Source organism: Trematomus bernacchii, unplaced genomic scaffold (assembly GCF_902827165.1).
Source record: "Trematomus bernacchii unplaced genomic scaffold, fTreBer1.1, whole genome shotgun sequence".
Classification (NCBI taxonomy): domain Eukaryota; kingdom Metazoa; phylum Chordata; class Actinopteri; order Perciformes; family Nototheniidae; genus Trematomus; species Trematomus bernacchii.
In genome coordinates this window covers 5,954,154-5,980,767 of record NW_022987821.1, presented here as the reverse complement: position 1 = coordinate 5,980,767, position 26,614 = coordinate 5,954,154, and the positions used below count along the sequence as shown (strand labels likewise).

At 41.4% G+C, this 26,614-nt stretch overlaps 3 protein-coding genes across 4 annotated transcripts in view; all 3 read right to left on the bottom strand.

Annotated features, from left to right (window-relative positions):
• Positions 1 to 1,403, bottom strand: part of LOC117499178 (guanine nucleotide exchange factor DBS-like) — a 37,529-nt gene extending 36,126 nt beyond the window's left edge. The window contains exons 1-2 of the mRNA XM_034151527.1: positions 1,319 to 1,403; positions 1,066 to 1,164 (exon numbers count right to left, since the gene is read on the bottom strand). Coding sequence (XP_034007418.1) covers positions 1,066 to 1,132 — 67 coding nt within the window. The 5' untranslated portion in view covers positions 1,133 to 1,164; positions 1,319 to 1,403. The remainder of the gene's footprint in view (positions 1 to 1,065; positions 1,165 to 1,318) is intronic.
• A 3,524-nt stretch (positions 1,404 to 4,927) lies between these two features.
• Positions 4,928 to 15,566, bottom strand: jam2a (junctional adhesion molecule 2a). Of its 2 annotated transcripts, XM_034151634.1 has the most exons (11): positions 15,189 to 15,566; positions 10,583 to 10,648; positions 10,306 to 10,416; positions 9,624 to 9,773; positions 9,322 to 9,509; positions 8,685 to 8,787; positions 8,147 to 8,254; positions 8,002 to 8,014; positions 6,354 to 6,425; positions 5,607 to 5,640; positions 4,928 to 5,385 (listed from the first exon to the last, which is right to left on the bottom strand). In XM_034151634.1, exons 1-11 carry the CDS (start codon positions 15,235 to 15,237, stop codon positions 5,353 to 5,355), a joined length of 927 nt encoding a protein of 308 aa, XP_034007525.1. In that variant the 5' UTR covers positions 15,238 to 15,566; the 3' UTR covers positions 4,928 to 5,352. The 2 variants fall into 2 exon arrangements, with proteins under 2 accessions (XP_034007525.1, XP_034007526.1); XM_034151635.1 differs by lacking the exon at positions 6,354 to 6,425 and having other exon boundaries at positions 4,931 to 5,385.
• Positions 15,567 to 18,399: 2,833 nt separating this feature from the next.
• Positions 18,400 to 26,282, bottom strand: mrpl39 (mitochondrial ribosomal protein L39). Its single transcript, XM_034150992.1, is given in 11 exon segments — positions 18,400 to 18,591; positions 20,537 to 20,584; positions 22,371 to 22,421; positions 22,423 to 22,525; positions 22,667 to 22,732; positions 22,932 to 23,044; positions 23,722 to 23,789; positions 24,074 to 24,173; positions 24,688 to 24,827; positions 25,171 to 25,377; positions 26,104 to 26,282. Coding segments are annotated over 11 exon segments (1,002 nt in total). The 5' UTR covers positions 26,141 to 26,282; the 3' UTR covers positions 18,400 to 18,522.
• Between the last annotated feature and the right edge of the window lie 332 nt (positions 26,283 to 26,614).

The window sequence follows — 26,614 nt, the reverse complement described above, 5'->3', positions numbered from 1 at the left end:
CAAATGGCTTGCACAAAACCCAACTTGAAACCTAACTTAGATCAAGATTTATAACCATTTCAAGACTGATTCAGGGATAAGAAATGTTAATTCAAATGAATGCTGCATGATGCTCGCTAAATTAAGTTTTCCCAAATATTTCCCATGTCTTGGAAACCTAATATAGTCATAGTTTTCTGCCTCAGACCATCATTTGATTGAGTATGTTTGCCGGTCATCTACAGATGTTCTGCCAAACTGTCTTACTCGATCATTTCATATTTCATTAACTACAATTATCATAATGGTTTTTTCCTGGTATTATTGTGTTGTGGGGTTACACAGTGACATTGACCTTTGTCCACTAAAATCTAATAAATTCATCCTTATGTCCAAGTGGATGTTTGTCCCAAATCTGGAGAGATTCCCTCTATGTGTGTTCCTGAGGAAATATTCCAAATATGCAATGACTTTTTTGTCTTCATGCACACAAATATAGACAAATAAGATTATGACAAGGCACGCAGGATTTGAGCATTAAAGCTGAATGCTATAAATGTTGATATTTGTGGTTCGATAATCTCTCAGTGGTATTGCAAAATGCATTATTTAAATGGCATTGCCTAAGCTTTTGCTCAATATTATCAATTTGAACAACATAATTGCGTATCAAAACCTCAAGATATATGATTATATTTATTAAAAGACACTAAAATATCATTTTTTTTGTATCCCTAACCCTAGGTTAAGTACATTTTCACACTGGGTTAAAGTACTACTTGTCTGGTGAAACATTTTTTTATAACTAATGCTGTTGATGTATTGTGATTTTAAAGGTGTCTATTATCATTTGGAAATAGCAATGTTGGCTAAAGCTGCCCCATTTACTGTTTTTTCTGACAGTTAATCAATTGGGACTGTCCACGACACTATAAACAAATAAACACAACATCCTTGAAGACACCTGGGGTCAGATACCCATTTGCCAAATGTCCAACATGCAAAAACACGGCATAATATCTTTCATTGATTCACATTGAAGCACATTTTAGCCCCTCAGGGTGATAGACTAGATGATATGCTCACCACTGATTGTCGACAGCACCTCCAGCGTCTGCTCCAAATCGTCTGGGACCGACATCCCCTCTCCCATGAATGAATCTCGCAAGTAGTGGATCAAGACTTCTAGTGATGAAAAACGATTCTGTTAGCATTTGATTTAACAGATCATATCTATAGTAGTAATGGCTGGTTTCAGTCAATTAAAAAGCAGACTCTCTCACACACATCTGATGACTTGTACAACATAGCAACTTTATCTAATTCCACTTTCAATTACCAGCTCTGTTGACAGTGGCTCCTTTCACTTCTTTGACAATAGAGCAGCGCACCCTGGGTCATATGGACAGAGATCTTGTGACGTGGTGATATGCCAAGCTAAATAAAGACTAGTTCCACATGCAACACAATGTGACACTTCTACGGCCAAGTAACACAGAAGTGGCCTAGGGGATGTCACCCAGAGCACATGGAAATAGAGTCATTAGATACTGGGAGTTTCTGTGTGTACAGCACTCACTTTCAATTTCACAACTACAAATATTTGTCTAGCACAAACTTTGAATCTTCATACAAAGGTTTCAAAGCACAAAACACATGCAATTCCAAAATACAGTATTTGTATTATGAATGCAGATACAATGGTTGACACATGTATCTGAATGCAAGTGGTTTGGCATTCATGATGCATCCTTTTTTAGTATAAATTGAGCATGAATAGCATTCAAGTTTGATATTTGACCCCCAAACACTGTTACAGCAAACAGGCTAATTATAGCGTGGATGTTCTGGGTTTCATTGGAAGTCGTTTAAAGATCAAATAATTAATTTATGACCTTATCCCAGCTTACACAATTACTTTTATGAACGCTAGAAGCACACTAAGTCGCAATGTTATTCAACCTCATTCTGAATAAAAACAGTTATATCTAGCTGGTCGAGTATCAACTATGCATCTGTATGGAGTTTAGTACTCACATTTCTTTATTGTTGAATTATAATTGGTCAACTGCTTACACGCCGAATTGTCAGCCTGACTGTGTTGATTAAAAATATCAAACAAGAGGTGAGTAGCTTGCTTTTGTCAATATGAAAACACTTAATTTTCAGGATTTATAATGGAGTCTTGCATCGAGTCCTTAGTAATGTTTGTGTACATTAATTAGCATTCCTACCGAGCTAAGCTGGTTTCACATGATACGATAAACTTTTAGTGCTTCATTAACTGATAGTGAGGGTTTTGTTGTTCATGTTTTATTGGGAATGTATTGTGTTGCAGATAATTAGCTATTAGCATGTTGCTAATATTAACGGTGTACCCTTACCTGTTATCCTTAGCCAAACAGACCCGCCTATCCAATTATCTGCACGGAGTTCTTCTGGGGCACCAAATGTCTCTGGCACACAAACTAAAGGGACACAGCGACACCTAGTGCAGACCATTTATTCAGAATTTTCACAAATTCTTTATTAGATATTTTAACTTTCTAATTTATTTGTATGGATCCTATGAGTTGTAGAAACATGAATTAAATTACTGATTGTGGATCAGCCCTCAATACAAGTTTATGCATGATGCTCCATAGAGTATGTGAACATATATGAGTTGATAACCATCACACAACATTGTAAAAAGTAATATTTGTGATTACAGTAAACATCAGGTCTTGATCCGTGATGAAAAGTACCCAGTAAATATACCCAGGGTGTGTACTTAAGTGTATTTTTTGATGTATTTCGCATGTATGGTACCACTCCCCTTCATTAAAGAGGCACATATTGTACATTTTACAAATATTGTACATTTAATTTCTATTTAACAGATAGATTATAATGTAAAGTAAAGTAAACCGTGAATGTAGATTAAAAGGAACTTGTGTGTATAGAAAATATATACAAATATTGCTCCAAGGTTTATTTTTTACAATATAAACTACGTGTTTTATTTTATTTTAACATTGACATGTTGACAGCAACATAGAACAAGATACTTTGGAAAGCCCATATTTGGACTTTTTCATTGATCACTTCTTTATTGTAAATAGTAAATAAGATACCCAAAAGAGGACACATTTTGACACTAGACTTCTTGGTCTCTTATTTTGTAAGGTCATGTGATTCTATTGTTTTACATAATGCACTTAACCCTCCTATTGTCTTCGTCCCCTCCCCCCTTACTTTGGTGTTCGCGGTCAAATTTGACCGGTCCTGTTTTAACTGCTATTACATTAACACAAAAACCATTAATCATCACCACATTTCATTTAACACCCTTTCAAACTGTGAATATTGTATCAGACTACTGGTATACATGAAAAACTGCAGTAAATATATAAAGAATAGACACTGAACATGTATTGCGTGTGCCAGGTGTGATCCATGTGGGGCGGGTGGGCACATAAGAGCGGGACATGTGTCAAATTGTTCTGTGTGTGTTTGTGTGTGCCAGGTGTGATTCACATGGGGGGATTGCCACATAAGGGTGCGGGGGACACATCTAGAGTGTGTGTGTGTGTGTGTGTGTGTGTGTGTGTGTGTGTGTGTGTGTGTGTGTGTGTGTGTGTGTGTTTTATCTGATCACATTTGTCTCCTCCAGAATAATTGTGTTTGCATGTTCGATCAGTTTTCACCACAGAAGAGATTAATCTGCTTATAGCTGCAGTATTGCCAGAGAGGGGAGATGATGTACAAACCGGTAAATGGTCCCTTCCCTCTTCCTCCTCATCGTCTTCGTCTTGCTGCAGCAGGAGGAGGTGAAGCCCACTCTAAAAAGTTAGACCCTTATCTAAACAAAATGTTATGGTACTGTGTTTTCTACTACTGTGCAATTGTGATCACATATTAACGGCATGTAGGGTATTGAATATAAAAACATTTTATTACTGATACATATTCAAATAAAACTCTGAACAATCCATTCACACACTGTCTAAAACACACACTCCGTTTTGATAAACATTGATCAGGCACAAAAATATAAAGACAGAAAAAAGTAAGGCAAGTTCTTTACAAAAAAGTGTGATCCATAGATAAATATGACAAATAAAAAGGCACAAGGTATATATATATATAATATGTATATATATAAAAAAGACCATGCAGGCACATTAGGATGGAATAGGGTTGGTCTCTATATAATGGCTATAACAGACTTCCTGTTCTCCTGGACTGGCTTTGTCCGGTTTCATGCTGTAACTTAGATCATGAAGACCCTGTGTGGCCCTTGGGAAGCTGGGGGCCCCAGTGTTACAGAAGACAAAACATTGGCTGAGGTAAACTGCATTTGTGTTTTGAGTAGATTGAAAACAAAACTTTCTCTATGGCTTTTAAGCAGAACTCCCTTGTGATGATTATATCTTTTAAATAAAAATCCCTTCAATTAAATGGTCAGTCTTTGGTAAAAAATAAAACAAGTTCAAACGATTGGCCTGCAGAGGGAAGAAACGCAATCTGGAAAATATCTCCTTTTTCCTGGATTAATTAGAAAAGATCAAGTGGAACTTAAAGGGGACCTATCATGCAAAATGCACTTTTGTACGTCTTTTATACATGAATATGTGTCCCCGGTGTGTCAGGGAACTCACCAAGTGTCAGAAAACACAACCCTCTCTCTTTTCCTCCATATCCAAATCTCTAAAAACGGGGCTGCAACGGATCTGATACAGACTGATACAGATTTGAAATATCTCTGACGTCAGAAACAAGGAGCTCCGCCTATATGGGCAACTCTCCACCTATCAGGGGAATGAGAGGTTGCCGTGGCATGGTAACAGCATGGTAACAGCATGGTAACATGACGCTCGTGCCTCGCCCCCCTCCTTTGCAGGGGGGCGTGGTCAGCTGCAGCTCATTTGCCACAGAATCAGCCCTTGCAAAAACAGGGCTGGAATACAGCAAATAGAGCGAAATGAGGCATGGCTAAAATGCATGATCTGTTTGGTATTTTGAAAATAAAACTTGACAGACATGTTTTATATAGGTATGGCCCTACAATATATTATTCAAATATAGCATGATAGGTCCACTTTAAACATCTGACCACCAGGGGGGAGCACAACGTCATGAAAGTGAAGTTAATCTCATAAAAGCAGAAACACCAGTGACTGAGGGGACCCACACAGTGCAAAGCAAGAGAGAAAGAAGCCTTGCAAATGTCCGTGCCACGCCAAAAAGGAGTGGTAGAAGAAGAAGATTGAAATGCATGTGTTGGAAGATAAAGAGCTCATTCAGAGTCCAGTGACTTAATAAATCAGAGAATCCAGTGTTTGGCACCTTTTCACGAGGGTGATGTGTTTTCAAAGGAAGGCCAGCTTCTCAGAGCATGAAGGACTGGGTGTGTTTGAAGTCCTGGAGGCACACAGAAAATCAAGTATTAGTATCGAACGGTTTTCTACGGCATGTTTGAGAATTATGGTTCCAGAGGTTGTGATTTCAACACAGCAACATTCGTTAGAGAAGTCTCAACAGCTCCTGCTTCGGTCAGCACTATGCTGATGTCACTGCTCTGAATCTATCATGAGAGGAAGGGGAAAGGAGGAAACGAGTAAATTAAAAAAAAAAACTCTTACTTCTTGGGGCGGAGGGATGTAGTTGACATTGGACCTGAAAGATAAAGACGTGGGTAAGCACATTGGACAGTTTGACACAGTCACAAAGAAGAACAGACTCTCCAGGCAGACAGCTGTATCCTGACTCATATTTTGCTCTGCATAAATAATGCACATCATACATGGCAAACTTCCCAGTGGGTAAAAAGGAAAGTATGACTCTGAGCAGGAATATATTAGGCATGGGAGAGGAATGTGTAAGGGGAGTTTAGCTCAGTCAGTGTTAGATTTACAGTCAATATACACTCAGTTGCCAATGTATAACGTTCACTTGGCTAAACATAATATAATCAAATACAACAGTCCTGTAATTAGAATGACTTTCACGAAGGTCATAGTGTTTCTCGTAAAACCCAAGCAATCTGTATGGTCATAATAAAGGTTAATAGCGCTGTGGTGCATTATGCAGAGACCTGTCTCTGTTATTTCACCTACCTTTCAATTGAAAAGCAAAATAACACTTGAAAGCAAAACGTGAAAACTGACAATTTGCGGTTTTACACACGGTTATGTACCAAACTATTCATTGGCCAGGTGCGTTGATTTCATGGAGTCTATAGTGGTTGCAGGAGAGGACAAAAGCCCAAGCGTATTTATATTTGTATTCATGGTTAAACATCATGATTGCTATCAGTTTTGTTTCAAATTCGAATTGTTATGGCTTTTAATTTCTTCCATATCTGCCGTTGGCCTTAAGGTCACACTCACGTGTCCTCAGTTCTGTGCAGGGTTTGGCTGCTGATGTGGGCTGCACCATGACACTGGGAGATCCAAAATGACCTGTAGGGATCATTGTGTTGGCTTTAACAAAAGGAGGGTATGACTTTGGAGTGACACTGCACGCCATGCTTTAATGGAGTGGAGGGGGGGGTTTATTAGTAAAGTCATTGATGTGTAAGGTGTGCCACCATAACTCTATTAGTGAGGAGTTGTGCATTTCATTTCTGTATATTCGGGGTCTATCGTAATGTCACGTGACAACCCCTCAATAACCAATTTAAGTGACAGAAATGATACGCACATGTTTACAGAACTAGGGTTGTGGCAACAAACCTGTACTGACATGCAGCCAATCGGGATGCAGCAGAGCTGAGCAGGTCAAGTGGTGAGCCAATCACATGCAGCAATCCAACACCCTGATACACAACGCTAAATGCTTTCTGACTCTTTTCTACTCCCTCTATTTCAGGTTTGTATTACACCTGTGGAAGGGCCTTGATTGATAAAGCGTGGACGTTCACACAGAGCCTGCACGTACAGACTCTGAGGATGAAATTGGACCCTAACAAAATTGCAGATTAGGGCACTTTATTTTACAAAAGGATTGTTTTAGTTAAATGTATTGTATTCATACTAAAGTAGTGCAATGTTGTGTTACAACAAATTCATTGTGAAATCTAAAATAACCAGGTCCGCTTTACTGTTTTTATTTTTATTTTTTCAAGGCAGGGCTCAATCCCAGATCTGCATTCCTATTTTGTTCACTGGTACATCAGATACCATGTCACATTGTCTTTGAGTCTTTGTGAAGAAGCCCGGTCTATAAATAGGAAGTTGACACTGACAGCTCCAGTTAGCTCACTGGGATAAGCATCAGACTTTAACCTAGACAAAGAGCTTCCGCATCAGCTTCAAGATGAGCTCCACAGTGACTCTCCATCAAACGCTGCGCAGTAACAGGCCAGTAATCAAATAACATAAAGTCAAGCGAATTAGGCCAGTCACACGAGGACATGCATTTATGTCACCGCGGTCTCTGGCTTATAAACCAGTCAAGCATCACAACGGCCTTTCGCCCACTCGTGTGTGTGAATGCACTCACAGCCCTCTGCCACGCCACAGCATCATTTTTCTATCTCCTCGATATCTAAATAATCCATTTCAAATTACCCATCCAATCAGTTTAGTTGCTCGCTATTCTTTCTGCCAATATTTTTCCTCCTTGCTGATTAACGGAGGGTAATTATTCCAGAAGTGTGTTACACTCATTATTCCTCCCCCCCCCTTTTTAAATGTCTGCATGTTTAGATCATCAGTCTTGCTACAAATTGACATGAATTCAACAGATGCAGCTCTGCCAGGAAGAGGCAATCAATTTAAAAAAACAACCTTTTCCCCATGGTTTGTACATCTGCTGGCGCCAATCACATGAGGAGTAGGAACGCAAGCACTGCTGTGGCTCAAACACACACACATGTAGACACACACAGCCACAGCTGTCACTGTATACAGTCCTGAGTCAGCACAGACACGCAGTCTATAAGTGCAACAACAACCCCCCCCCCTCAGTCTTAAGCGTGTGGGTATTAGCCTGTGTTTGTTCACATCAATGTTAATGCAATCACAGAGCTCTTACCTTCCTCTGTGTCCTGCCCACGGATCAGGGAGAAGCATGGGAGAGAAAAAACAGTGAATGTCAGTTGTTTTAAAATAAATACAAAAATAATTGGTTGTTAGATTTTTTTTAAAGCGCAGATAACATTTAAACTACACAAACTCACGGCTGAAGAAGCCATTGCGATGCAAGAAGAGTCCACCACAGCTGCAGGCCACCACCACCAGGAAGACCACCACCACCGCTGCCACCACCGCCAAGATATTGACATCCTCTGGAGGCGGGATGGAAATAAAGTGTGAGTTATGGTCTGTTTTACATATGCAGCAGTAAATACATGGAGGAAAAAACCTCGATTTCATGTCATGGAAGTCACAGAACATGGTGGTAAACATTACATCCTCAAACAAACAGGAAGGATGTAACCCTGTCTAATGTACTCTAATAACATCTCCTATAATTTATTTAGTGTAGTCTTGCATCAACCTAATGTCCATTACAGGATTCATTAACAAGCTGAAGACCTTCCCTCAGGAATGCTTCATTTTTAGATCACGGTGGCCCTTGGAATCTGAAGTCCCTTCGTAAAGGTTTTTATTAGTTTAGTAGGCCTTTCCTCTCCACTGCATCCCTGAGCTTCTCCAGTGCTGAAGGGTGTGGGGAAGAGGCATACACACACACACACACAGGAAGAACACACACACCTATCTTCATGTGCTTGGCCTCGCACATCTTGGGCGGCCCCACTCCGTTGGAAGCCAGGCAGCTGTATCGACCGGTGTCCTCTTTGGCTACCGCTTTAAACTCCTGCATAGAGACAGAGAGGGAAGAAGAAAAGTATTTATGATGAGCGTTTTAGATTTAGATCTGCTGACATGTCCATGAGCAAGAAGAACTACCATCAAACCAAAGAGCACCTTCAACAAAACCTGACAGCAGAACTTCCTTGATTCTTTCAATAATGCACACAATATCTGGTTTGCTTACTGCACATATTTTATTGCATTCTATTTCAATGTAAATTACTGCTTTATTTCATTTTCTATTTTACTATATTTTTTCTGTAATGTTATTATAGTGTTCTCAAAATAGTTCGCTATCTGTGTTTTTTGTTGTTGAACAAAAAACAACCAGGTAGGTTGACACGTACGAGGAATTTGACTTGGTGTCGTGGTGCACGACACCAAGTCAAATTCCTCGTACGTGTCAACCTACCTGGTAATAAACCTGTCTCTGATTCTGAACCCGTTTCTGATTCTGATGAGACATGATATTGCAAGGAGACATTGTAAACTATTTCCAACACACTCCTCATCCTTCCCTAATCAGACACACACTCACCAGCACTCCTGTGTGTGAGTTGATCACAAAGGTGGTGTTGGCCCGCCATGGCGGGCTCAACTGTATGCTGTCCTTGAACCAGGAGTATGTGGCAGGCGGGATGCTCTGCTGGTCCCTACAGCGCAGCTGCACCACAGAGCCCGTCACTGCCCCACTGGGAATTTCACAGGACGGGGTGTGGGGGGGAACTGGAGGGCAGGACAAGGGAGGAAATTAAAGAAACATAAGAAAAACCTGGAGAAACAAAACAAGCCGATCTCATAAATATTTGAGCTGTTTTTTCTGTCATTGATTTTCTTTACCCAGGACTTTGAGCGTGACGTTGGTCTCGCCCAGTTGGACGGAGTCGTTAGGAGCGCTGATCTCGCAGCGGTACTCCCCAGCATCCTCCTGGGTCACCCTCTGCAGCGTCACCGTGGCCCCTTCAATAGACGCCCGGCCCTCAAAGGGAGCTGGAGGAAAGGACAGAAGGTCAGGGAGAACGAAGAGGAAATGTCTAAAGTCGATATGCAAATTTCTTTATACATAAATTAACTAAAAAGTGACATTACATTAATCCTAAACCATGGTCTTAAAAGAAAAAGAAAAGATAGTATAGATTTTTTCTTTGTGTGATGTGCAGATTTAGATGAAAGAAGTCACACAGAGCTTGTTTTGAACATTTCACAAGTCAACGCTCTTCTAAGTGGACTTTGATGCATTTCAACAACAAAAGGCTCAGGCTGGATTACCTTTAAACCTACTCCGGCTGTAATAGGGAAGAGGATGCTTGATCAATCTGACGGCACGACAGCTAGTGTTTCATTTATTTCAACCATTAAATCCATATCCTTAACCCCGGAAGAAGGGTCAAGGATAAGAGGTGTGTTAGGACGTTATGCCTTGCTACCATTGACACATGACTGTGCTAAAATATCTCCCACAGCATCCAGGTGGTTTTTCATTCTCATGATACATGGCAAACTCCACTGCAAGCTTCCACACCTTTGAAGTGTCCATCATAGTACACGAGGGAAACACCTCTGCCCTTCTTCTTCCACTCGATGCGCGGGTTCTGGTCTTTCTCGGTGCGGAACGTGCATGACAGCACGGCATCTGAAAAAGGGACACCAATGAGATATTTATGGCAGAATAGCGAAGCCTTCAATCAGGGACATTTTTAACTGCTCGGTCTATTTATAGCCTTGTGGTTTATTCTGTCAGAGTGAATCTAACAAAGCAGCAACTCACAAGGGGGGGATGTTTTTTCTTTTTGCCTCACCTGAAAACTCGTGCGCCTCCACCTTGTGTCTTTCTGTGGACACAGAGACAGGAACGGAGGGGGAACCTGGCGGTGGAGAAGACAGGGGAGGGGGAGATACAACAAGAGGGGTGAGAGCATTTCAAAAATGCTTTTCATCCATTAGGGGGCAAGGTGAATTGGGTAAAGTGCTCCACATTGCCCGCCAACTGCGAGAGGAGAATGCTTAATGGCTGTCTTTGGTTTACTGTCTGAGGCAGCCAGAGATCTCCAGGAAATCCGAAGTGAGAGCAGGATTACTACCTGCTCCGCTCTAATCCAGAGGGGTTAAGGAGCCGTGTTGCCGTGGGTTTATTTAAACGCAGGTTAGGTGAAGGTCACCAAGCATATCAACAGAGGCTTGTCCAGATTACCCTGATGTATGAGAGAGGCATTAGCTAAGAGGCCGACGGCACGCTGTCCAGGTTTGCTTCTCCGGACGTCTGCGTGTCACTGATACCACCAAACAGGAAAAGGAAGCAGGAGCAACTCTTTCCTGTGTCCCGATTGGTTTACGGAGCGGATTATTGCCTGGTCGTCAGGCCGTTAAATACAGATTCATTGCGGTTGAAGGTTGCCTGAGGGAAAGAGGGTTACAAACATGCACACTGTAAGAACAGTAAACACTCGCAGCTGCTGCACCAACACTGTAACGTCTCCCAGAAGTCTGCAACTTTAAGTAAAGAGAGTTTTTCTTAAGGCCGTGCATTTTTTAAATGACATTATAAATGTTGAATGGGCCTCTGCGGTACTCACTCAGAACATTAAGGGCTATTCAAAAACGTTGGTGTATTGAAAATATACACATATTCTGGAAAGCCTAAAATACATTCTCTGACACATGCATTTACTTCCTGCCATTGTTTCTGCTGATGCCATGATGCGTGCAGATTCAAATCTCACAATTGTCAATTTAAAAACAAGAGAACCGTTTCCTGTTTGTCAGTCACTTCCTGTGTGGGCCCATTGTTCCTGGATGACTCTAAGTTAGATGTTTCTCTTCTGAAGGGAGGGGTGACATGGAAGAATGGAGGGCAAACTGAGACAAAGGGCAGGAAGTGTGGACAGAAAACAGGCCATGTTGGGCGTCTCCACAAACTGAAGCTGGTTAGAAAAACCCAAAGGTCTCTCTCGCTCTTTTTCCACGACAACAGCTATTTTAAAAATAAACCTTTAAATAAACAACAGCCTTTACAATAATAATGTCTGCCAAATGTCGCATACTTTTTAAAAGCTTTTCCTGAAGTTGGCTCAATTTATAGCAGCTTCGCTTACTTTGCGCTAAGTGAATTAAAACTGCACACTCCCTGCAGACGCTCCCTTTTCCCCGCCATGTGTTGACTTGTGGCGATGTAACAGGATTATCATCGTGGCCTTGGCTCCCGTACCTCGACACCCTCTGAGGAGCATTGTCTCAGGATGAGCATGACGAGGGAGGGAGATACAATGAGATTAAAAAAGGCACGACAAAGGAGAGATGAGCGGCCCTAAGAATAGAATACAAATGAAGTGGAGTGGAGGAGAGTGAGGCGGGTGGAGGTTAGCGGAGGGAGACTTGCAGGAGCATGAATAAAAGAGAGAGTGGGATTGAAGGCAAGGGAGATCCTCTCAGACAGTGGGACTGTGAATGGGAGACGCTCTTGTCACATAATGTGAGACCAGGCCTGCCGCCACCTTCGACTGTGTCTCTTTGAGAAGAGGAAACCAAGCGGGGCTGACAACATGCCCGCACTTTACCGCTGCACTGACTGACACACACGCACACATAAAAAATCAGGCTGTGCATGTGAGGCCTGTGTCGTGCTCTTCTACTACGAACACTGTCAGCTTCCATGGCCTCAATTAAGTACAGAAGTGTCGAGGCAGACAATGAACACATGGCGAGATTGGATCGTTTCACAACTGCATGGTGGGAAATGTTAACATGGTGTAACTTTTTAAATGAAAAGACGTTCTGTCTAAGAAGCCGACAAGTAACATTACTCAGGTTTTAGACAAATGCATGATCCGTGGCATGAAGTGGAGCACTGAGCACTGGGTGGCTTTTCAGTGGCTTCTGTTGCACACATGAGGTTCTGTCTGTATTGCAAGGTAACTAACTATTGTTGGGAGGCAGGATTATAACATAACATTTTGAGAAATTGTCAAAACATTGGCTATATATATATATATATACATATATATATATATATATATAATATAGGGACAGCGAAAAACATGCACCATAAAGAAGTATATATTATATTTTCTTTGCATTAATGATATTTATAGAACACGACAGTCAGTCAGACCCAGACTCATTAAATGCTGCAAGGGCGTTTACACAGGCCTCAGCAGGATCATTGTTGTCTTGTAATAAAGTTTAAATACGTTTACAGTATGTCTCATTTTCAAATAAAGCTAACCGCATATATTCAGCACTCAAAACATAAGGGTACTAAAAACAGCAAATGGCATATTTGCAGTTTCGGCAACCAAGAGCTGCCTGTTGCCAGATTTCAAAGTTAGTATTAGGCCCAAATTGAAGAAAAAAAAAAAAAAATCTATAGTCAACAGGATACTTTGAGTTCTAATCGTGATTTGATCATAAATGGTTGCCAGACTTTAGATACTGGTACATTAGACTGAGAATTGGCTCCGGGTAAAATGATAATTTTAACAAGTATGACTCACAAACTGAAATGGAAGTTAGAAAAATGCTTATATTGATTTTTAAATCAAGTTTTTCCAGCAGGTTTCTGTAGATCCTCCAATATGGCCTCAGATACAAGGGTAATTAAAATGCTTCTGGGATGGACCTAGCAGACAAAGCCGTCAACACAGACACACACACACATCTCGTATCAACATCAAGCCTCGACAGCTTAAACTCACAGAGGCACAGCCTGAGCAAAAATAGAAAGATGGCACGCTCGCTCCTTGGCACGCAGCTTTCCTCTCATTACGTGGTCCGTACAGAGTGTTACAGACACTGGGGTGGGTGTTGCCAGGGCTGTGGCGAGGTCAAAAGCATGGCGCAGTAATAATTAAGGCACTTATTAAAATTAACAGGACAAATGGAAGGGAGGTAGGCCCATAGGGCGTATCCTGCCCGGCTTTGTGATATAGATAACGTGGAAGTGCACGGCACACGTTTCAAGGGGGGGGGGGAACAGGGAGGACTGACCGTGTGTGTGTGTGTGTGTGTGTGTGTGTGTGTGTGTGTTCCATTTGAACAAAGCCTCTCTGTGTGACTGTAACTCTGTGAGCAACAGCTGTCTCTGTGAGTGTGTGAGGTTGAGATGGGGGTTGTCTTTCTCAACTCACAGACAAATCAAAAACATTCCCTCTTTTCTTTTTTTTCCTTTTAAATAATACACTCGACAGGCGTTCATCAGACAGATTTTAAGCTGCCCTGTTGACATCTCTCTCTCTGTGTGTGTGTGTGTGTGTGTGTGTGTGTGTGTGTGTGTGTGTGTGTGTGTGTGTGTGTGTGTGTGTGTGTGTGTGTGTGTGTGTGTGTGTGTGTGTGTGTGTGTGTGTGTGTGTGTGTAACTTGAGTGATTTCTGACAGGTTGTCCACAGCGGGACTGGACACACGCACACCTCTGTGAACTTGTGACCTGGTGGCCTGGCAGGTGGCAAACACAGAGTAAAATCTGCGTCACTCACTCTCCCTGTCTCATCACATCCATCCCACACTGCTCCTGCTCTCCTGGAGGCACTATCTCCTTTTTTCCATCATGGAAAGGTTGCCTTTTTGCTTTTTAAATAAACAAGTTTTATCCTGTTCATCTCCACTTGTCTCCTGGTAGCATCAAAAACACCTCAGCGTGAGGATAAACAGTTTGACATTTCTGGTTGAAATCCAAACGCTGACTTCATGCATTGATCCCACACCTCTCCTGCCAGAAACAGGTGCCTGCTACCACCATGCTGCCCACACCCTTGGGTGGCACCCCGCCAAATACACCTTTAGGGCTGTTTTCTATGGATCTATAGGGGCTTCAACTAAACTGGGAAACTGCGTATTAACACTGCGAAAAATGTATGTTCTGAATAAAATAATAAAACCTGAAATAAACTGTAATTAAATAAAACCACTATTTCAAAATAGGTAAATTCACTAGTTGAAAACATTTTTTTACACTTGAATGACTTTTTGGGGAAAGTATAGATCCTAGAGATCCACGGACAGTAACAATACAAATACAGTATTATAAATAAAAGATTGCTTAAGGCGAGCACTTTTGTAATCAATTTCATAAGTGTTATCTTGTGGAGGGTTCAAACGTCAATTCATGATTTCAAATTTATTTTTTTGCTTTAGAAATAAAACCTTAAGAAAATGAGAAAGCAACTATTTGAGTAAGAAAACATGTTAATCAAATTAAGTCGAAGAGCACAAATTTGACTGCATTTTTTTAGATCCTCGACATCCATGGTTAGAATAAAACAGAAATCCTTATAATTAGATCAATTAAAGTACATTAAGCTACTATCAGGCACTTAACTCTATTTTCAAAGCATTATCTCTTAGAGAGAAGTAAGGAAGCAAACAGCCAGAGAAACAGTGAGTAATTCTGAACACTTTCCGTTAGTCACTTACATTGCATCAGTAAAATAACAATAGGAAGATACAGGGACGTCCCCTCCATTCTCGTCCACAACTCTGGCAGAGTGTTGTCTTCCCTGGACGGAGCGAGGATCCCGAGCCTCAGCTTTCTTCTCGCACTTATTCACAACTCTCCAATAATTCATCCAGCTTCCAGGGAATGAACTGATCTCCGGGGGGAAGCGAGCGGACCGATCCGGCGCCGAGCGGAACGGGAGCGAAGAGAAGCGGCGCGGAGAAAGCGGATTATCTGGACGCACCTCCGAGACAGATCGGTCAGAAACACCGGGGTCCTGGCTGAGAAGTGAGCCTCGGTTACTATGAAAGATGCGGTTGGACGTCCTCTCTCCCACTGGGGTGTGTTGCTCCTGCGCTGGGTGAGGGTGGAGAGGAGGGAGGGAGGGAGGGAGGGAGGGAGGGGGGAGCGCGTCAGACAAGCAGCGCGGCGGAGCGGCAAGAGCGCAGCGCGGTGTCCAAGACGCGCACTGCACTGACAAATGGCCAAATAACGGGAGGCAACTGCGTGGGCATGGCAACAAGGTGTGGCACGCATCTTACCGCACCTTGAGACTAGGGACCCGAGGTGACCCTAAAGTTGGTTTGAAATATCAGAGATCTTCATTTATCTTCAGAAGACTAAATATTGTTTTTTTATGACTGTCTTATTCTATTTAAACGAGTTTTATTTGTAAGGCAAGGCAAGTATATTTATATAGGCCAAGCACATTTCAACACAAGGAAATTCAAAGTGCTTTACAAAAATGAAAGACATTAAGACCATTAAGAAACATATTATAAAAGGGCATTTCAAAACACTCATTTAAAAGCAAAGATAATAAAACATGAATAACAAAGGTATGAATTAAGGTTACAGTGTAGTGTGAGATCTGAAATGTTTAGGTCTGACTCTCGATCATTGTTACATTTTTAGCAGAAATAGTTGTATTATCTTGGCTTTTTACAACTGTTCTAAAAATGTATTTCAATGCCATTTTTCTATAGCACTAAAGAATTGCCTCCTGTTAAAATGTACTAACAAACAAGCCTTGGATGAGGCCCATGTATTTATTTAAAACATGGACAATGTAAATCCAAATTACCCTCAAAACAGTCTAATGCCTTATAATAAGTACAACTGTAATATTGATTGAAATGGGCATTAGCACGTTTTGCATTGAAGTGTTTGAATGTTTTCACTTGTAAAGACCCCTCTAGTTGATTATCACATTCCAATATTATTAAATGTGAGATGTTTCAGGAGGAAATATATGACAAAGATCATTCCAGCCTTGGATCAAGGTGCTGTGCTCAAAGCAAATTCCAGGTGCAGTCCCAAAACAATGAAAGGCTTAAAGGATAAAGGAAAAGCACTCCCAAGGCTGGAAAACAGGAAATGAATCAGTGCCTTTTCTCTAGGAAACTGAAAATGTGCACTATGATTACTCACTTTGCAGAGACAGAAGGTACATTTACGGTTTGGCTTCACTTGATAGATTATCATAATTTTACTAATAAAGACATTAACTGTCGAGAAGCACTGCAGTTATACATTTTTAAAGATATTAGACCCCTTTTCTTTCTCTGGATGTTTGTGGCATAGTTTCTTACACAATATTTGAGTAAGGAGCTGGTTTATTAACCAGCTTCAAACTATTTCAATGCTTCCAATGATTCCTTATACTATATGAAACTTAATAAGGAACCTCTTGGGCGACTTCAATGTTGACCTCCTACTGCGCAAGCTCTCGCGCAAAAGCCGGATAAGAGAAACGCATTATGAATTGATTTATAGGAATGCATTATTGCGGCATGTTTTAGTAGCTATTCAATTTTAATAATGTTTGAGCAGCGGGCGCAGCAGTCATCTCTAGAGGCGAGGAATTCATGGCACAGATTCAAACATCTCAATTGGTGTGACTGTGCTCTCAGGGTCCGAGGCATATGTCCTTGGGTGTGTCTTGCACTCTGTCAGTGTGTGTTGGGGTGGGGGTCGTAGCCCAGACAGCTGCACCCAGTTTAGTGGCTTTGCTCGACCCTCAGAAGTCTCCTGATGGGGATTGATGCCGCTGGGCTGTGATTAAATGCAAGAAAAATGCCTGTTACAAAACCCTCGCTGGTTAATCTGAGGTTAGAGGGGGGGTACCTGTCTTAACTTATCTTACTTGTCAAACACACACAGTGGCGGGGGCTCAAATGTCCGACATAGATCTGTATGACAGGGAGGGGCTGCTCAATGTTTCTTCGGTGGTCATTACCAGCTGTCTGTAACCACCTGTACTGTAACACGAGAGGAGAGCTAACCCACTAAAGTAAGCTAGCAGCATGATAATAAAAACTATGGAACTATGGGTACCTCTTACTAACGCTCGGTTAAACGGGTTCAAATTATAGTAAATGTTTTTCCCAAAATATCATTTCTATAATTATTAATAATTGTAGAGGCCTTTAATATGAATATGGATCGTCTGAAGGCACCAGGACAGTCTGTAAATTATTCGTATCATAAATTATCAATGATGATCCCAACACATCTATTTATATTCTTTGATCTGATTTTTTTTTATCTTTCAAAAAGACTGCAACTATTCTCATGTGCTTTTATAAATAAAATAAATAAAAGACTTCACACATAGTTGATATACACACATGAAAACATGCCATTCATTTCAATTTATAAAGCTCTTTTAAAAAGGTGTCTCATTGGAAAGTGGTAAACCATTGTAGATTGTGATACAGTCTCTACACACACACAGATTCTTTTGTTGGCTGAGAGAAAGGCTAGCTGTGGCAAACATCTCCAGGAGTGTTTTGTTTAATGTAACAAAATGCCTGGACTCCGATCCTCAGGCTCGCTCACACTTTCTCACACTTGACTCAAACACACTCTGAGGATTGAGAGCCACCTGTTTGATAAGTGATAGACGCAACAGCTGCCTTCGGCTAACACACACACACACACACTCCGCTGTTGTTGTTGAGCAAACTGCTGACACACGCATACAGTAACCGACATCCACACGTTTCAATTTTCACTCTTACTCCTCCTCATCAGCTGAACAACTGAAGCACCTTTCCCCCCCCAGGAGTGTTACAATCTTTGTCAACACACACACACACAACGCTTTGTTTTGTACCAGAAAGGGGTCATGGGAAATTATTTACTTACATTTTTGAGCAATTTAAGTAAGAATGAGAAAAATGGGAGTGATTTGTTATATTATTTTACACATTTATTGAACAAATAATACAATGGGATACATGTGAAAGAGAGTGTGTGTGTGTGTGTGTGTGTGTGTGTGTGTGTGTGTGTGTGTGTGTATGTGTGAGGTTATGCAGAGGTTGTTGCTGGCTGCTCAGAGGCGGGTGGAGTCACTTCTTCAGGTTTCGGCACCTCAACCTGCGCAAATAAATCCACACATTTATGATTATTATATATTCTTACATCTCCTCTCTAACCTATTGGGTAACTAAAACTAGAAATGGCCTTAAATATCATGTCTAAATGATCCTTCTACAGATTTGTTATGGGGTTGTTGTTATGTTGGAGGCGGGGTTTGGAGCGTGGGCGTCCTTGTTTCGAGCGCCAGCTGGAGGCAGACGGGGGACATGCTTCCCCACCGCCTGCAGCCGGCTCAGAAAACACGACACCCACACATCTCTGCTTTTATAACCCTGTTTCTGTATGGCAGCACACACAGAAGGTGGACAAAATAACAGCAACACTTTACAACATTACAACACTGCAGTAGACTATTTCGATATTGAGCGATATCTCTTTAAAAAAAGTTCTGATCTTTTACACTTTTTTTGTCTAAATTGTTCTCAACCTATGTCAACCGTTGACCTTCTATGCTTGCCATACTTCAGTCTGTGAGGGATTATTGGCAGCATTTGGAAAGGACTTGTGTGAAGTGTAAATATGCTGTACATATTGTACCTTCACTGCAGTCTGCTGTATACCACAACATTAAAGAACACACTTGAATGTGGTGCTTAAATGAAAACAGCTTGTCCAAGTTTATCTTATGAATTACTCCAAGAAGTGTGCACGGGACAAAAATGCACTTTGTCCACGCTGAGATTCTTCTTCTTTCTAACAAACTCAAGGGCTGCTGGTTTTAAAAATGAAGAAGTACATGTGAGTCTTTCTCAAACGACCAGAGCAGTACCCAAGTTGTACTGAATTACACTCAGATGTCTACAAATCTTTTTTCAGATTGTGTTTTGAGCCCAGTCCTCGTAGCTGCTTGTTAGTGTAGCTCCACATCTCTCGCACAGTTTGTCCACATGAATAAAATATATTTGATCTGCATGACAACACAAACTAGCCTCTTGTTGTTCATGGGAGGAACGAAAACATCCACCGAATGATCTCTGAGTTGTTGAAGAGAAGGATATCATGTGCATTAGCTGTGGTTCGCACACAAATATGGAACTAACTGCAGGATATATGTGCTTCAGAGGGTTTATAGCTCCTCCACTGATTGGTGATTAACACAAGGGACCTAGAGGACAGGACAACACGCTCTCTTTACTCAGACACAGTTAACATTAATGTGTCAGGAGATGCTGTGGACCAGTGTCCTCTAAGAGCATGAAGTGCTGTCCTGCAGCAGGTCTGCATGCTAATCCTTTGCTTGTAAAAACTCCAGAAAGACCTTGATCCAAATATCCTTCGTCCATACTTTTGTCTAATAAAGTGCTATTTTTATCCGCCAGCGAACAAATCTCAGTGAAAATAAAATGTAGGCCACAGAGCGCAGTAAGTCATCTCTCGCCAGATCTAGTGTGTCTATTAATGAGTACATCTTTGTTAGCATTACGCAATCAGTGATGCACAGAGAATGCCAGAGCAAAATATATTTCGCCTAGATGGCTCCATCCAAAATTAACTCGCAGCCTAGTTTAAATTTGAAGAATTGATGCTTTCTCTTTAAGAGCCGCTTGTTCTCAGACATCAATCTGAGCGTCACGATGTCTAGAATAAGAGCCTTGAACCTGGAGAGATTTAAAAATACTTCTTCCTTGGATCTTGTGTTATCTTCTGTGTCTTTGATGTCGTGTTTTAAAAAAGAAACTGCAGTTCGTCCTTCATGAGGAGGATGGGACCTGGAGCACACACTCATCTATTTCCTCTGTTTTTGCCAAAAATATAAAGTGCTAAGTAATAAAAAATAGTCGTGTTATATCCCAACGTCTACTCACTCTGTAAAACAGCAGCAATTTGGCCAAGTATTCATTATATAGACTAAAACCCTCCCCCTTTGAAGTCACTGCTGTTGGACGCCTGTCTGAGGTATTCAAATAAATAAATAAAAGAGAGAGGTGTTTGTTGTTCCTACCAGTCTCCCTGCCCGCTCCCTCAGTTTCCTCCACACCGTGTGATGAGCCTGCAGAGAGGACGACAACGTGACTGACAGGCACATGTAAACACTGATAAAGTGCTTTTAATGCACCGTACAAAAGGACACGCTTTAATATTGGAATAACAATCAAATGTCATGAATATTCTGCTGCATGGCAACAGCGTTTGTATTTATAATCTTGAGGGAAACCACTGCAGACTCACTGCTTGATAAATCTGTGATTAAAACCTGGATTGCCTCAAGCGAAGGTGCCAATAGGTGACCATTTCAACTGATTTACACCTTTTAAAAGGGCTGTACCGAATACTTTTAAGTCAAATCAACATCCTAATGCTGTGCAGCTTTTCTGTCTGCATGTCTATTCTTCCTGTTTAAGTCTGCTGTTTCTGCACAGTTGCAGATACTCATATTATTAGTATTGAACTATTTTTAACTTGGAAAAAAACTGTTTTCTTTCCCACTTACCCGGCTTTGCTTACACTGCAATCTAGCGGAAATAAGAACCATCTATAATAACAAAATAACAACATTTTCTCACTCCATTTATTTAGGATAAAATGGTGGTCAACAACACTTCATAGGCCTGTACTACGAAGCCGGATTTTCGCTTAGCCGGCTGACTTCAGGGAAAACTCGGGCTTTCCGGTCCTACGACGCTGGTTCTCTTTTTAGCGGGCTAGATCTCCATGGTAACTTATGCTGAGCGGCTAACCTCCTCGGGAGGAGGTTAGGTTGCAGGCTAAGAGATCAACTCAGTGAAAGCACCGCCTGCTGACCAATCAGAGCTCAGTGTGCGGAGTTTAAAGCTATCAAGTCATATTACAGGATAGAAGAAATACAGAAAAACTGCCGTTGCAGGAAAGACGGCTGGCAAAAATCAACTGACTGTGTGAACGTGAAAATTAATAGAATATCCCCTCCTTCAGAGCAATCTGACTATTATAACATTAGCGTTAAGAAAGCTTACTTAAATATCTGCCACGACATAAGTAACCGGATCAGAGTAACATTAAGTACAGTCCGCGGCACTGTGAGTGCAGACGTGCAGACGTCCCATTATCATTCATATCACATCATAATGTATCATATATCTCCTTATTTGAGTCAGCTTCTTGAGCCGTATCTGGCCGTGCAACACTCACAGTGTCACATACTGTATGCAGAAGTATTATTTTAAGCAACACATTAAGTTAACGAAACACTCGAGTCAAATGTAATTAAAGTCAGATCCACTCGTGTCTTAGACGGGGCAGTGATTTCATAAACCTGTTAATGTACGCATTCAAACGCTTTTTCTTTTACCAGCTGTATTCACCTTGCAGGTGCAGCTATGTGGCTTTTATCCTGGATAAAGTGTTTAAGTCATGGATGTTTAAAGTTTAACTTCTTCATATTTGACTAATATTAAAGTTCACTTTTCATTCAGGAAGTATGACGCTGCGCTGTCAGTACGCTTGTCCATGTTTGTGATTGGTCGAATGCTCCAGATACCACCCCTTTCATGTGAACGCGCACCTAACTAGATAGGACACGGCTGGCTTGAGCGATCCACTTGATAACCAGCGTCGTAGTACAGTTTAGCGAGAGCGCGTATGTTTTGGATTGGGCCAACCGGCTAACTCAAACATATCCAGGTTAGGTTGAACCAGCTTCGTAGTACAGGCCTCAGGTCTACTGGGAAGGTCAATCTTTTCAAATACAACAAGAGGTCAAACATTAAGGTTTTTACACAGTAAATGAAAGCCTGACACAGTGTCTCCTTTTAGTGTATTAGTGTGCTTTCCATCACCATATCAGAAACACATCCTACCTCCATCTGCAGAGGCAGGGAGATGCCCTGTGCTCGGCGCTGGAGGCCCAAGGGACCCCCCCCCCAGGCTGTGGAGGGCCGTCACATCGTACTGGGAGCAGAGGCCCGTCCTGCCCACCAGGGGGCCCGCACTCAGCAGCACATGGTCACCACATCTGCACACAGAGAGGAAGGTACATGATTCATCAGCTCTCCTTCACACAAAGAAGTTACGAAGTAAAATAGGAAACTAAGAAAAATAGTGGAAATGAAACAAAAGTCAAACGCAGGAATAAGTCAAGTGAAAAAACAGTCACCTGTGGAGCATCACGGTGCCAGTGGGACTTTGTGACGCCTTCTGCTCCACCTCTTCTTGTTTACACCTGGATGACAAAAAGAAAACATGATCAGCTTGTGTGCAGGATTATTATGTGGGGGGGCGATGCAGAGAGGGAAACAAGGACAGCAGAAGAAGGACACAGAGGTGTTTAAAGCTAGAAAAGGTACAGAAACAGCTGGAAAATGGTGAAAAAGCTGTAAACCGTATCAGTGTTAGACAGTTCTGTTGCTTATGAAGCGCACCTGCTGTGTGAGAAGACCTCCAGAGCCACAGAGGACACCACGACCAGAGGCTCCCAGGCCAGGTTCTGGTGGATCAGCTGCTGGGCCCCTCGGGTGAGAGACCGCAGCGACTCCTGGAGAGATAAGATACCGCCATGTTGGTTTATAACACTCAAAGCATCTGGTAATCCAAGGTAAAAAACAACAACAAAAACATCTGCACTATTCCATCTCTACAACTGCTGGTGACCAGTTAAGTCTTCACTTCAAAGATTATATAAATAATGTACACTCTGGACTCTCTTCCTCGCACAAAACACACATTTAAATACATTTGAATATGCATGTGTGGTAGCGTAAACACCAAGTATAGAGACTCATTTTGCAAAATATGGCTAAAGACAGCATTAGTTTACAGGAGGGTGTCAGCGCAACATTAGAGCAACGTCGGCATTAAGGTCAAATGATGCCTGAAGGAGCATCATTGATATTGTTTCAATAGACGAGTATTTGATATTCAAAAATGGAAGATCACTTCTTAAAGGAACTGAACATGAGCTGAAGACCTGGCAGCTTTGCTGACCTCTATTGGTCATATATTGCTACAGTGATGTCAATGGTTAATGGTAAACAGAAACGATGGCTTTCAGCTCAGAATTAAGCTTTCCTATCAGACATGACTGTTTTATTTTTACAGATATCCTGCTATGAAATGTAATTGTTGTCAACAAAAGGAAACGTTAGCTTAGAAAGAAGACACAGACGGGAAATGACTGCAGAGGCTTATTTGTACTTTAGACCACATACGCACCTCAGAGGCAGTCCATGAGTCGAGCTGAGGGTCGAGCACCACGTCACAGCAGAAAGCCCCGGCAGTGCCTACAGCAAATGAAACAGAAACAAATAAACACCACAGCACCTCTCACCAGAGTCAACATGCATCTTTCAATAACGTTATGAGAAAATGGCCCGCCAGGAATTATGTTTAAGGAGCCAAAATAATTGTACTTAGACATAACAAGTCTAGCAGAACGGGCAAAGACAGACGCTGCATCTAACCTTCAATTCTGTCTCTAAAGTTCCTGGCAGAGATTGTTTTAATACTACAGGTCTCTGATGTTTGGTTAGGGTAAATAAGGAGAAACAAAGAGGATCTCCTTTACACTCAATATCCACTGTGCTGAGCAGCTCCACAGTGAAGTCCTCTTTGAAGGCAGTCTCCAGAACCTGACCCAGCAGGGCGGAGCAGGAGCGCCAGTAGGCCTGAAATGAGAGGAAACCACGAACATCTCAAACACTTTTCATCATATCCCTTATGGAACATTCTTATGCCATTAATAGCTGAAAGAAACCAATTAAGGAAGCTTTGAGACATCCAAATTGTTAGTGTGTACAGTATATGTGTTGGTCTTTTGTGATGGACGTGGATTTACAGTGCAGATAGCGATAACACCTTCAGTTGGATTCATATACATTTCAATAGAGAGATAACGGTAAATATTGACCCACTTTAGCATCACCCGTGGACAAGTGAGTATGAATATAGACTTGAAAAGACGTGAGTAAACATATCATTTAAGATAAGAAATGAAAAAAGTATTAAAACACCATCATGTACTGAAACAAATAAAGCCATTTCCTACTTAACAAATGCCTTTATTCCCCTTGAACTCCCTGACTTTCATAATTCTTTCACAGTTTTCAAGTCATCATGAAAAAGCTGGAGACTCTATGTTGAAATCCTATCACATTAAGTATATTCTCGTGGTAATAGTACCTGGTTGGCGATTGTTGGATCGTTGTCTTTGAATGTGAGCAGGTTGAGAGAGCAGGAGTGAGTGAGGGACTGGTGGAGGGACCACGGCTCCCCGTCCACCAGGGCCAGAGCCGAGTTGTCCACATAATGTTCTGTCAAGTCTGAGGGAAACACAGAGTGCAAAACAAGTGTTTATTTATAGCGACACATTATCGTGGATTAATTGCATCCACATTCCCTTAAAACTGATTATTTTCTTTTATATTTAATTTTAACTAGCACCTTTTTTTCAGATTTGTAAGCATACCTGTCTGTACCGACTACCCAGGGAAAGGTCAGAGAATTTAAATGAATGTCTGTATTTATTTTTTATTTGACAAGACTTAGAAGGAAAGGGGTAATGTATGTATGTGAGCAATAACGTGTAGATTTGAGTGGATTGTAAACTGAGGCGAGTGTGATTTTTATGTACATCTCCATGTAAGTTCTTTTATAAAAACTCACGCCGGGCGCAGCTCAGAGGAGTGGACATCCCTCTGTTCATGACCAGCAGAGTACCTTCCAGCCCCGGGCACTGCATGGACACCTCGATCTTCTCGATGCGGGGGTACAGAGCTCTCTGCCGGGCCTGCTCTCTGGAGAACACGGCATTGCGTTGGCTGCGGATGTCTGCAGGCGAAGCACGCAGGGCTGCAGCGGCAGATGAAAAGCCTGTGAAGAGAAAGAGGAGGAAATGATGGAACCTAGCAGAAAAAGGGATGCAGTTTCTGGACTTATTCAAAAGCACTTCAAGGCTTTATTGTCATTTGCACATTAGCTACAGTGTAGATATGTCAATGAAAGACTTAGGTCACAGGCTCCTCCAACAGTGCAACATATATATAGGACATAGAACAAATAAAACAGATACAATAGTGCAAGTAAATACAAATAAAATAGAATAGCAATCGTGCATTAAGAGTCTATATACAAGTAAATGGAATATGATATATTAGATCAATAATTTGTAAGATGCAAACAGATGAAACACTTTGAATTCCCCTTGTATAAAAAGTGCCAATGCAAAGTAAATATATATAATGAAGACTCTACTTTATGTTCGTGTCATATCAATATCTGGGCTTAAAACTAAATTGTTCTAAAATAAATCTGTGTTTCAAAGTGAGGGGTAGGAACCAAGCAATCTATGGAGTTGCATTATGGGAAGTGTAGGCTCTCGTAAAATTAAATAATAACACTGGCTCTCAATTAAGGAGAGGTCCTTGCACGTTACTCTACGTACTGGAATAATTTACTGAGACATTTAGTAGAATAGAGGCGTGCTTATTGTTATGAATTACACTTTGCATTAAATGTCATGTCAAAATGTCTATTTATCCAGCCTTCAAATTACATGTCTACCTAGATAGCTCACATGCTAATGCTAACGTTACTCACGGCGCTGGAGAACTTGACACACGGTCCTGGTCACCATTGTGAAAAATATATATATGTCTACACCTACATAAATAAATAAAAACGCAACTGTATACGGAAGGGCAAATGGATACACGTATGTCGCTTGTGTCTTTAGCTGAAGGACGCCATGCCTGTTTGACGTACAACAGTGAAACAGGTCCGGGTAGGAACTTAATAGTGCTGGGAAAGTTCCATGTGACCTACAGGACGTGCATTTTGTGTTTATGACAGCAGGGGTCCCTGTTGCTACTCATTTCAATGAGGCTTATGTAAAGGAACTGCAATATTTTTGTAGTCCGTTGCTTGAAATCTTTAGCAGCACCATTTTAATTAACATTCTCCAGAGCCGTATAAAGAGATATAGGGTTAGCCTATATATCTCCAGCAGCAACAAAAGGCTGATAATACTTCCGCTGAAAGCTTTCAAAATAAGACAGAGCCTGCCAACAAGCTTTTAAATAATTACCTTACTGAATCTCCTGAACATTGA